Source organism: Mus caroli, chromosome 1 (genome assembly GCF_900094665.2).
Source record: "Mus caroli chromosome 1, CAROLI_EIJ_v1.1, whole genome shotgun sequence".
Taxonomy (NCBI): Eukaryota; Metazoa; Chordata; class Mammalia; order Rodentia; family Muridae; genus Mus; species Mus caroli.
Window position 1 is genome coordinate 52,659,301 of NC_034570.1, and position 12,860 is coordinate 52,672,160.

General features: G+C 39.5%; 1 protein-coding gene across 3 annotated transcripts in view; it reads right to left on the reverse strand.

Moving 5' to 3' along the window:
- Nucleotides 1-12,860, reverse strand: part of Trak2 (trafficking kinesin protein 2) — a 65,465-nt gene that overhangs the window by 28,438 nt on the left and 24,167 nt on the right. For all 3 annotated transcript variants that reach the window (XM_021166246.2, XM_029480070.1, XM_029480072.1), the window contains exons 2-3: nt 8,487-8,775; nt 4,504-4,698 (exon numbers count right to left, since the gene is read on the reverse strand). In XM_021166246.2, the coding sequence (XP_021021905.1) occupies nt 4,504-4,698; nt 8,487-8,619 (328 nt within the window). In that variant the 5' untranslated portion in view covers nt 8,620-8,775. The remainder of the gene's footprint in view (nt 1-4,503; nt 4,699-8,486; nt 8,776-12,860) is intronic.

Genomic DNA, 12,860 nt, shown 5'->3' on the forward strand with positions numbered 1-12,860 from the left:
CTTCCAGGCAACTAGGGTGAGGATCTTATACCCACACCCACAGTGACACACCCATTCCAACCAGGTCACACCTATTCCAACAAGGCCACACCTTCAGATAGTGCCACTCCCTGGTCCAAGGATATACAAACCATCACATACATATAACAAAAATAACAGGGAGTAACAATCACTTTTCCTTAATATCTCTTAACATCAATGGACTGACTCAATTCCCCAATAAAAAGACAGAGACTAACAGACTGGATATGTAAACAGGACCCAGCATTTTGCTGCATAAATGCACCTCAGTGACAAAGGCAGGCACTACCTCAGAGTAAAAGGTTGGAAAACAATTTTCCAAGCAAATGGTTCCAAGAAACAAGCTAGAGTAGCCATTCTAATATCGAATATAATCAACTTTCAACCAAAAGTTATCAAAAAAGAAAAGGAAGGACACTTCATACTCATCAAAGGAAAAATCTACCAAGAAGAACTCTCAATTCTGAACAACTATGTTCCAAATGCAAGGGCACCCACATTTATAAAAGAAACTTTACTAAAGCTCAAAGCACATTGCACCTCACAGAATAATGGTGGGAGACTTCAATACCCCATCTCAGCAATGGACAAATCATGGAAACAGAAACTAAACAGAGACACAGTGAAACTAACAGAAGCTATGGACCAAATGGATTTGACAGATATCTATAAAACATTTCATCCTAAAACAAAAGAATATACATTCTTCCAAGCACCTCATGGTACCTTCTCAAAAATTGACCATATAATTGGTCACAGAACAGGCCTCAACAGATACAAGAAGACTGAAATAATCCCATGCAGTCTATGCACCATGGCTGTCTTCAATAACAACAACAACAACAACAACAAAAACCAGAAAGCACACATACACATGGAAGTTGAACAATGCTCTACTCAATGAAAACTTGGTCACGGAAGAAATAAAAAAAGACATTAAAAGCTTTTTAGAATTTAATGAAAATGAAGATACATCATAAAAAAAAACTTATGGGACACAATGAAAGCAATGATAAGAGGAAAAACTCTTAAGTGCCTCCAAAAAGAAGCTAGAGAGAGCTTACACTAGCAGCTTGACAGCACATCTAAAAGCTCTAGAACAAAATGAAGTAATACACCCAAGAGGAGTAGAAAGCAAGAAATAATCAAACTCAGGGTTGAAATCAACCAAGTAGAAACAAAAAGAACTATACAAAGAAACCAAACCAGGAGCTGGTTCTTTGAGAAAATCAACATGATAGATAAACCCTTAGCCAGACTAACCAGAGGATACAGAGACAATATCCAAATTAATAAACTCAGAAATGAAAAGGGAGATATAACAATGAAATATACCTTAAAACAATTACTCTGTCTGCTGAATATTAACAGTTGAAAATATTAAAATTATGGTCTACAAACATCATGGAGATAGTATTGATAATTTTTCTCACTGTGCTTGAAATTAGCATTTTCTTAATGTTTAACTTCAAAGAATTTTTGCTATTTTGAAATTTTAAAAATATACTTAACTGAAAAAGTAATTTCTCTCCTAGAAACACTAATAATCTTTTTTAAGTAAACTGATTGTTAGACGATGTACACAGATATATATATATATATATATATATATATATATATATATATATATATATATTTCTGTACTGGCTAGTTGTGTGTCAACTTGACACAGGCTGGAGTTATCACAGAGAAAGGAGTTTCAGTTGGGGAAATGCCTCCACGAGATCCAGCTGCAAGGCATTTTCTCAATTAGTGATCAAGGGGGAGGTCCCCTTGTGGGTGGTGCCATCTCTGGGCTGGTAGTCTTGGTTCTATAAGAGAGCAGGCTGAGCAAGCCAGGGGAAGCAAGCCAGTAAGGAACATGCCTCCATGGCCTCTGCATCAGCTCCTGCTTTCAGACCTGCTTGAGTTCCAATCCTGACTTCCTTGGTGATGAACAGCAGTATGGAAGTGTAAGCTAAATAAACCCTTTCCTTCCCAACTTACTTCTTGGTCATGATGTTTGTGCAGGAATAGAAACCCTGACTAAGACAATGTCTTAATGATTCATTTTTAATATTTTATGTTTTTTACTATGCTTAATTCCCAAAGAATATTTTGTATGTTTTGAAATAATTTAGTATTCAACATCAGATATAGGATCCTCAATTATGGATAGTATTAAATTTCATTAATGATATTTTTAGGGTATAAAAGGATATGATTATAGAAGTTGAACAAATCTTTTATGTATTACTTGATTCTCAAAATACTCAATATTATTAATATCTTTGATGTATAAAATGCATTTAAATAATAAAAATTTAAGGAAAAAAATTGTTGGAAATCTTAAAAAACAAAAAAGGCAAAAAAACAAAAAACAACTCTATAAGCTTTAAAAACATCAGAAATCTAAATCACTCATAAAAGTCCAACATATCCACAAACCCACAGAGGGTTTATAGAAGTCATTGTGAAGAATGAAAATACACATGGAAAGAGAAAAAGAACAAGTGTTCATGTTGCACATAACCCTAGATACAGCACCTTTCTGAACAAAGCACACACACAATAAACTGAGAGAGTACCAGTGGTCCCCAGGCCTCCTAGACCTGACTACTTCTGCCCCTCGGGAGGTAGGTCTGGTTCACTCACCTCTGAAGGTGGGAGCTGAGGAGGGGAGGGATTAAGTCACCTCCTTTATACTCTAACCAATTCAAGTTACTGATGGGTTATGCTGCTACCACAGAATTCAATTACAAAGTCCTCACAAATTTAAAACTTAAGATACAAAGCGAAATGGTAATACAAAATAGTTTTCCTGTGAAAATTTTCCAGAAAGCATCAACAATAAGAGCAACACTAAATGGACCCAGTATGGTGTATACACACACACACGCAATAAATATAACAAAAATTATAGAATAATAAGTTACGAACTCATAGAATAAGAGGGGATCCAGGAGTTGAGGGAGTTACAGCAAGGGATGGAAATAACATAAATCATTACTCGTGTGAAAAGCTATAAAAACATTCAAAAATTTTAAATAGAAAAGATAACCTTGAATGCCTTGATTTAACTTACTTCAGCTATTTTAACTATTATGGGCAGAAATACAACCTTATTTGGCCTTCTTGATATTTCAATTCAAGTTTAAACTCACTCTCTTGTTTGTTTCTCTCTCTCTCTCTCTCTCTCTCTCACACACACACACACACACACACACACACACACAGAGAGAGAAACAGAGAGAGACAGAAGAGGGACAGAGACAGAGAGAGGGAGAGAGAGAGAGTTAGTTAGGTCTAAGAAACTGCTTGGGTTCTAGAAAATTGCCATTCAGAGCAGGTTAATAATTACTAAAAATAACCATTAAAAAAAAAAAGAGGAGAAGAAGAAACAATCACTCTTCAATAACCTGTCATTAAAAGATGGCTGAGTTGGCTAAGGCCTTGTTGCCAAGTCTGATGACCTGAGTCTGATCCCTGGAACCCTCCTGGTGAGAGGAGGAAACCAATTCCCATAAGTTGCCTCTGACCTCCTCCACACATAAATGATGGCACCCCTCCCTACTATAAATAAATAAAATGTAATTTAAAAAAAGGCTAAAGTGCTCACTGGGAAATGTGTAAGACCTGAGGTAATCTCCTAAGTAAGTGAAATGATAGGAGTTTCACAAACAGACCAGTGCTGGGATCAGAGACTACATATTCTAACAGCTACTATGTACAGTACATTTTTACACTGAATAAGTAGTGAAACAAATTTTTAAACAATCCGAAAAGGAAGCCAAACTAAAATTCCATGGAAATAGGGCTCTGTATGTGAGGCAAGCTTGGCTCAGTCGTTCGTCCTCTGGGGGCTACTGAGTAAAACTGAAGATTACCATGTAGCTCGCATGTGTTTCTCCTTGGCATGATGGGAAGTATTCAGAAGCCTGCCTGTAGTCCCTAGCACATAGGTGGTGGAGGCAGCCCAATCAGAAGTTCATACCAGAGACACAGTATGTTCAAGGCTGCCCGCCCAGGCTACCTAACACCTTGTCTTTAAAAGATAAAATGCAGTGTACTTATGTATCTAAGAACTGTGCTCTTTAAGGAATGGCATAATTCCTGGGACTGTGTTCAATAAGGAAATATGGGAACTAAAAAAGCTAACACTCAAGATACCAAAATACTAGGATAATAAATGTTGGCAGACAATATACAAATATACAATTATAGATAATTGCACTACTTTTTAAATAGTTCTCCTCTCTCCTCACCCTGAGGAAATTGTCAAGTAAAATGTTTGCAATAATCTTTCTCAGTCATAAGCATGGCAACAGGTCGCTCAAACATAACAGCTGTAATCTCTCCTGTCAGGTCAGGCCGAGCAAACGCAGGTGAACACTGAACAATGGCTTCTAAATGCTGTTTTAAAAGGCTAAATACCCCTCATCTTTAGTTTCATGCACAAACTCTGGACAGGCTGAAAACAACAAACAAACAAAACAAACTCACTCATGTAGCGGAACGTCTCTTCAGCAAGGACTGGAGAGAGGGTCTCAGACGCATCCTGCTGTTGGTGTGATGACTGTGCCCAGTCTTGGTTTTCATAGAGAAAGAGAGAATCTACTCTTAGCTTATACTGTGGCAGCTGTTCTTCTAGCAAGTTCACCAGCTCGACTTCAGGGAGATCCTCGTTGGAGCAGACATCTAAGAAGGAAGAGTCCCTATAAGTGAATCTAGTATGTTCCACTTATCAAGCTGTAGTGAAAATAGTTCTTTGAAAGTAGGCAACCAGATAAATGTTGGACAATTTCATTTTTTCCCTGATTTTTGTATTAATATATTCTAGTATCTCAGTTTGCTTTTTAGATTGCTCTGAAAAGAGAACTTATAAAGTAAAAATCATATTAATAATTTAAATTAAATGCTGCCTAAAATATATTGCTTATTGAATATAAGCATGTTTTTGAATTTTAAAATGAATCAGAATATGTTTTATTTACTTCTTTTTAGAACTATTTCAGTCTATTTCAGTTTATACATTTGGGGTTAGGAAAGGGAACAAGAAAACCAGAGGAAAACAGTCAACTCATAAGGGATAGAAACTATATTGTCTTTCGTAATAAAATCTGGACTTTGTGAGAGGACTCTTCAAAATCTGGAAACATTACATCTTAGTGTATTTTCACAGCATGTAGACACAGGAGGATCATTAACATTTACTAAGCACTGCAAGTGGAATACATATTTTATCATTTTTACTCTTGAAGACGGATATATGTAAAGTACTAAGTATGTAAGAAGAAATATGAAATTGGAGCCCTTGCATTTGGTGTGATGCATGGGAAAGCCCCCCTGACCTGTAAGTCAGCACCTGTTTGAGTCTCCTGAGTGAGCTCTGTACATCCCATGGGACCCTGAGGAGGCCATCTGACTTCTAGCCTCCATTCTTCCATCTGTAAAACTGAGAGGATGACTGGAGGTACTTGACCTCCATGGCGGTTGTGAGAACAAAGTGATAATCTATGAAAAATACTTATATTGTGAGATAATGCCTGGCTTTGGTGGAGACACCACCTAAAAGGGAATTTCCTGTCTCCTTCACCTCTCACCTCCTCTTTGAAGTTCCTCCTGCATGGTGCGTGACAAGAGCTTTGCCACTGAGCCCTTGCCCTGGCTTAGCGCTCTTTATTACTGTTTTACTGCTGAGTCTTTAGACCTTGTGGTGGAGGCCAGTGTTAATCGTCAACTTGGAGAGTCTACAGTCACCTGGGAGACAGGCCTCTGGAAGTGCCTGTGCAGTGGCTCCCCCACAGATTCTCACACAGTGTCTCTGACATACCATGCATACTTCTATCCAGAGCCTAAGTTCTCCAGGTGCTGCCCACTGTCCTGTTTGTCAGACTTAATATTTGAAAGTACATGGGCTTTGGCATCAAATTTAGTTTCTAAATCTGACTCCCCCAAGCATTCCTGATGGGATCTTAGATACATGACTCATCTCTCCTGAGCTCTTATTCCTCACACATTTGCAAAATGAAGAGCATCATCTATTACACCCGGGGCTGTGCTTGCCACAGAGTAGATACCCACTGAATACCGCTGATGTCACTAGTCTCTTACACACTGGCTCTGAACATAGTAGCGGCTTTCTTATGTGTCTGCCCCGGCTTCATGTTTACAATATTACCAAGCACTAAACACCTTCCAAATTTAGTGTTTACAAAGAAGAGGTATCTCTTTTAGCACAACTAAAATACTAGGGCTTAAAAGAGAGGAAGTAGAGGGTGGCATACCCACCCTCCTACAGCCGGAGACCTGGCAGCGCTCTGTGGGTAGTATAAAGAAACATGCTCTAGCTGGCAAAGAACCAATTTAAGAACACATACCTTGAAAAATCACATTTCTATTAGTAGGCCTGAACTTACAAAGGACAATTTAAAAAGTGCAATACAAAGGCTGGCACTATCACACATCTCCATTCATCCAGAAGATAAGCACTGGCTTCATAACCACAGAGGAGATGCGGTCCATTTAAGCCTTAATTTAAGGAACCCACAAAACTATTACAGAGAGCCCTGAGAACGTATTCACAGTTGTGATTATGTCCATTCTGCTTGCTGCACACACGTTACAGACTGCCATTCTAGGCCTCCCAGAGAGACACTGACTACAAACACACGCAGACGGGGTGCTGCAGGACCCAATGGCAGTGAGATCCGGAGCAAACCATCACTGCTGATGTCCTTCCCACTCACTCCCTTCCAGGTACACTGCCTCCACTTAGGTCCAGGGCCTCTCTTTGGTTTTCTTAAATACGACTTCAGAACCGGGCTACCCTGAACACACTCAAATCGTCCTCTACACTGTACTCCTGTGGCTCTCCAGAATAACACACACACACACACACACAGCTCTACTTCACTGAATACCTGAGGCAATCAAGCTAACTCTAGAATAAAGAATACTAAAATATGAGCCCATGTAAAGCAGATGAGACACAGTCCTGGAATAAGATTCTTATCGCCAGATGATTTCTCAACACAAAATTAAACTACGGAAAATCCCTTATATAGAATATATCAAGATCACATAATTCAACAGGATTTCACATAATTCATATGATTTTTACATAGACTGCATGAATTTGTAAATGGGCAATAACTGCGCATGAAAGCACACTCAGTGTCATTAGTCATCAAGCAGATTACAGAAATGGTTCAAAGCAATGGACTGACCTTACCAAGTGAACATGGTGTGAGGCAGCAGCCAGCAGGGCAGAACCTACAGCCTTTGCTGGTCTTAAAGACAAGTTTAGTCAGAACACGATCATACTTATTCTTTCATGGTTAATCTATGACTGCTTTCCTGTTACAATAGCAAAGAAGGTTAAAAAAATAATAATTTTAAAAGCACAAATTAAAAAATCTTGTGGGCATAGTGACACATGCTTTTTTGTTGTTTTTTTCAAGACAGGATTTCTCTGTGTAGCCCTGGCTGTCCTGGAACTCACTCTGTAGACCAGGCTGGCCTTGAACTCAGAAATCCGCCTGCCTCTGCCTCCCAAGTGCAGGGATCAAAGGCGTGTGCCACCACTGCCTGGCCGACACATGCTTTTAATCCCAGCAATTAGGAAGCTGAGTCAGGCAGGTCTCTGTGAGTTCAAGGGGTACAAAGAGAAGTACTATCTGGAAAAACCAAAGAAAGGAGAGAGAGAGAGAGAGCGAGCTATGTTTGGGTCAATCAGTAGATATGTTTGGGTTAATCAGTAGAGGCTGAGAAACTGTTTTGAGACTGTTTGAACCTTGAAGAAATGTTGTCTCTCTAGAGAATCTGTACTTGGTGCTACGTGAGAGTGTGCAGCTAGAACTAACCTTGGTCCTAGGGTACTCCTGGCAAACCTGTGGTTCTTACTTTGTTTAAGGGTAGCCAAGGACTGAGATCTGTGCTCATTGTCTGCTCTCAGGGACAGCAAGGGCAAGATAACTTTGGTAGCTGGAACCTTTCCCAGCCTCAAGTAACCTTGTATAATGTTTGAATAAGGTAACTAGAGTGAGCTGGCTGAGTGTCAGTCTTTTCCAAGAAGGCTGAACCCCTCTGCTCCTTTGGAAAATGAAGTCTGGTCCTTATGGCAGCACAGCAAGCTCTCTTATGTTCTTTTATTTATTTTTTAAAAATTATTTATTCTTGCAGATATAACATCAAGGGCCTACAACTTTGTCTTCCAAATCCATAAGTCAGTGAGCTAGCTTACAAGTCCTGCTCACAGGGGTTCAGTGGATATATGGGAGGCAGGCACAAAGAACTGCACAGAAGGCAGACTTTGCTAATGTGAGAGGAGACAAGGATGAACTGATTTAAGTCACTCTGTCTCGGGTCACCAGGCTGCGGAGGGAGGCTGGGGTTTCATCACAGCAGGTCATGCAGATCAGACTGAGGAATTTGCACTTTGTCCTGTAGGAAATAGCACTTCAACACTATCAAAGTGAACTCACCAGTGATGCTCTCCGAGTCTCTATGATTGCTACTCATGAGGTTTGCTTCACCTGTTCGTGATTTGAAAATGGCATTCTGGGATTGACTCATGCAAAATCCTTTCCTGCTTTGGTTGAAAGGGGCAGCTTTCATAGGAATCGCAGTAAAGGAAATCCATTAAGCCATTTAGTAAAGAAATGGGCGTGGTCATATGGATATTTTCTATAGAACAGATTTTCTTCGATGAATCAGGTGACATCTGCAGCTGTAAGTGCTCTCATGTGGTTACCAATCCTGGACAGTCATGGCCTAAAACAAAGAACAGAGAGGGTGGTCAGAATTCAGCATGCTCTCTAATAACAGGACTCTAATCACCTGCCATTAAAAATGTTTTTCTAAGATATACACAACAACATGAGTAAACCTCAATGCAATTAGGTTGGGTCAAAAAAGAAAGAAAAGAAAAGAAAATCAGCTCATGGTTTATGATTGCATTTTTGTAAGACTTCTAGGAAAAAACCCCGCCACCACCAATATATCTACAGTGCCAAAGAGCAGATAACTGGCTGGGTGAGGGAAGGACTTGGGCACAGGAGAAGAGTTTGGGAAGGACACATGTAGCCCGAGTGATGGCTTCAAACATGCATGAATGATGCCAAGTGTAATCCAATTCCACAGCTGAAGCATGATGTCAGCACATGTTACATTTCAAAATGGCTCTACATTTTTATAGAAAAATCAACTCTTTACTGCAGTGCCCTATCATGGAGAACTGCAATGCAGTGCAGCAGCGCACAGGCCTGGAGGCACATGGAGGCACATGGAGGCACAGGCATGCCAGGCCTTTATGCTGTATGTAGAACAGTGAAACGCTACCTGAAGGCAAACTGCGACGGAGGAACCATGTACACGACAACCCAAAAGCAAATAATGTAATAACTTAACAACTGTAGATAATAACCAATAAAAGAGATGAAATGGAGTAAGTTGCTCGGCTCTGGCCACTGCTGGCACTTGGGTCATTTGTGTGGCCCACACTGAATGAACCTTAACAACACTTGCCCTGTCCTGACTAGATGCTAGCAGAATCTCCTTTCTAGGCCTTCTCCTAGATGCAGCAGGCAAAATGTCTCCAGACACCAGGCAAAACTACTCCTGGTGGAGATCCACTGATAAAAAAGAAATTCAGCATCACTCAAATATTTATCTGCTGGACCATGAAACTTAGCTAAGCTTTACTCACTATTGGATAGACAGGGCCTAGAGAAAAGGCTGATTCAAAGCTCTACCGATAAGTGTAAATTGCTATAAGGTTTTAGAAAGGCTTTCCCAATGTCTACCAAGCTTTCGATGCACAGGAACTGCAACTCAACAATTCTACCAACAGAATTCATACAATGGAGATATTCACAAAGCATGCCCAGACATAGGGACAAGAATACCCACACAATACTGACTTTTTTCAGAAGCACACATGCAAGTGGAATGTCCATAATGATATGTTTCAGTAATGCATACATGTAATGCATAATGTTTGGTAATATGCATGAAAGGAGTCAGAGTCCAGGCCAGGAACATGTCATCCAGCACTCAGGAGGCTGAGGCAAACGACAGTGAGTTGGAGGCCAGCTTAGGCTACAGAAAAAGTTTCAGGTGAACCTACACAACTTAATATGACCTAGTTTCAAAACGATCGAAGAGCCAGGCATGGTGGCACACTCCTTTAATCCCAGCACTTGGAAGGCCAGAGGCAGGCGGATCTCTAAGAATTTGAGGCCAGATAGTACTATATAGTGAGACGTCATAAAGACATAAAGAAACATCAAAACAAAATAAACAAAGGTTGCAATGCAATGCATTTATATATATATATATATATATATATATATACACACACACACACATGTACATATATGCCTACTTAAAACAAAGAACAGATCAGGAACTTATTCAGCTGGGTGTGGTAGTGCACACCTGCAATCTCAACACTAAATGGGAAGAGGCAGGAGAACCGTGACTTCAAGGCTCCTGTGAGAGATGGGAGTGGAAGGAAGGGGGTGTTCAGTGCTAACTAGATGCTTTGCTTTGCATAAAGACATCTGTTGAGCAGTCATAGCTGCTTCTGTTAGGGCTAGTGCATCTTCATGAAGTTGTGTCTTATGTCTAAATAGAGATCACAGAAAAAAACAGTCAGTGAAGAACAGAGACACAATTAGAAACACGAGGGATGCAAGTCTCCGAGACAAAGTGAGCAACAGAATTAGAGGAGTCAAAGGGGAAATTAGGCTTAAGAATTAAGTGACCTTTTGGAAAACAATGTAATTCAACAGTTAGGCCTCAAACCAGGCTGGTAAACAAATTACCAAGTAAGAGAGGCGTTTAGTGAATACAGATCAGAATTTCCCATTACCTAGACTTTCAGATTTCCACAAATTGGCACACTTTAAAAACTTCTGTGGCCACTGGCACAGGATTTCCATTTCTGACGGTTTCTATTACCCTCCTTTCCTTTTGAGATTTTATTTTTATTTAATGAATGCAAGTGTTTGCCTGTGGAAGAGGGCATCTGATCTCCCTGGAACTGGAGTTATAACAACTTCGAGCCGCCATGCAAGTGCTGGGAACTGAACTCAGATCCTCTGGAAGAGCAGCCAGTGCTCTTGACTGCTGAGCCATCTCTCCAGCTTCATTCTTTTTATTACTTCCTAAAACTTTTTATAAAAACCCAAACCAAAACCCAGAATAAGCAACAGTCCTTTTCCTGCAAAAAGCTTGCTTGCATAACAAAAATTCAATTTTTCTATAATTGAATGCTGATAATTTTAATAAATACTTAACATTTCTTTTACATGTACAACTATTTTACTGGAATAAGTTTGCAATTCAGTAATGTGGATTAGCCAGTACAATACTAAGCAAAGCTCACAATACTTGTTAGGTACCATGACTCTCGTCATCGAAGATCATTTTCAAGTTCTAAGGGCACTCTACTGTATATACTTGGGTTTCCCCATAGTATCTTGCTATTCAGAATTGTGATTCCCAAACCAACCACCACAAAGGAAACAGAAATGTATTTGGATGAAACCAATAAAGATTTACATCCTGAACTGGAAAGGAAGAAGAAAGAAGCCTTCTCTGGGTATAACACATCTAGGAACATAGATGAAATGTTAATGACACTCTGTCAACATCTGTGATTTTTCTATGTTGTGTTCATGTCAGAGAAACATTTTAATTAATCTCTTCTAAAGTTAAAAATACCCCAAACCTGGACTTGAAATAAAAGTTAGAATCTAGGGGCGCAGGAGGTAACTCAGTCAGTGACAGCCTGCTATGTAAGCCTGAGGAGGAGGCCCATCAGAAAGCCTGGCATAGTGGTACTTGCTTATAATCCCAGTGTCAGGAAGGCAAACAAAGCTGGATCCCTGGCGCTTCACACTCAGCTAGCCTAGTCTACAGGGTGAGTTCTAGGCCAGTGAGAAACTGTCTCAAAAAAGAAGGTGATCAGCTCCTGAGGAACACCCTCTGCCCCCCTCCAGGCACAGGAACCTGCGCACCAGTGAACACAACATATACACAAAGAATCCAGTGATGCACTTTAAAAGCTAGAATGGCAGTGCAGATGTAAGAATGACCTTGTCATTAGGCAGGCTCATCTGGTGTGTGACCAGCAAAATAGTACCCACATCCATATTCAGTCTGTCACCTGTTTTTGCACAGCGTGTGAGCTAAGAATAGCTTTTACTTTTAAATGACTGGAAGAAAAAAAATCTACATGATGTAAAAACAAGCCAATTTAATTTTCACTGTGTATAAATGAATACTGTCCATCGATTGCATTCATACTTCTTGACAGCTTAGAAACTGTAGTAATTTGTGCCATTGGCTGTACATACACAGTTAGCAAGATATTAGGCTATCACGCTATCTCACACACACACACACACACACACAAATGTGATACTTGACAGAAAAAGGTTCCTAACCCTTGATCAATATTAAAATAATTCAGTCATCAAAATACTATTATGTAAGACTAAGTTTTCCAAGATCAATTTCTGAAAGCTACATGCTAGGTTTCCTTTTTTAAAATCTATCTATCTATCTATCTATCTATCTATCTATCTATCTATCTACCTATTATCTATCTATCTATCTACCTATCTATCTATTATCTATCTATCTATCTATTATCTATCTATTATCTATCTACCTATCTATCTATCTATCTATCTATCTATCTATCTATCTACCTATCTATCTATCTACCTATCTATCTATCTACCTATCTATCTATCTATCTATCTATCTATCTATCTATCTATCTACCTACCTACCTACCTACCTACCTACTATCTATCTATCTATCTATCTATCTATCTATCTATCTA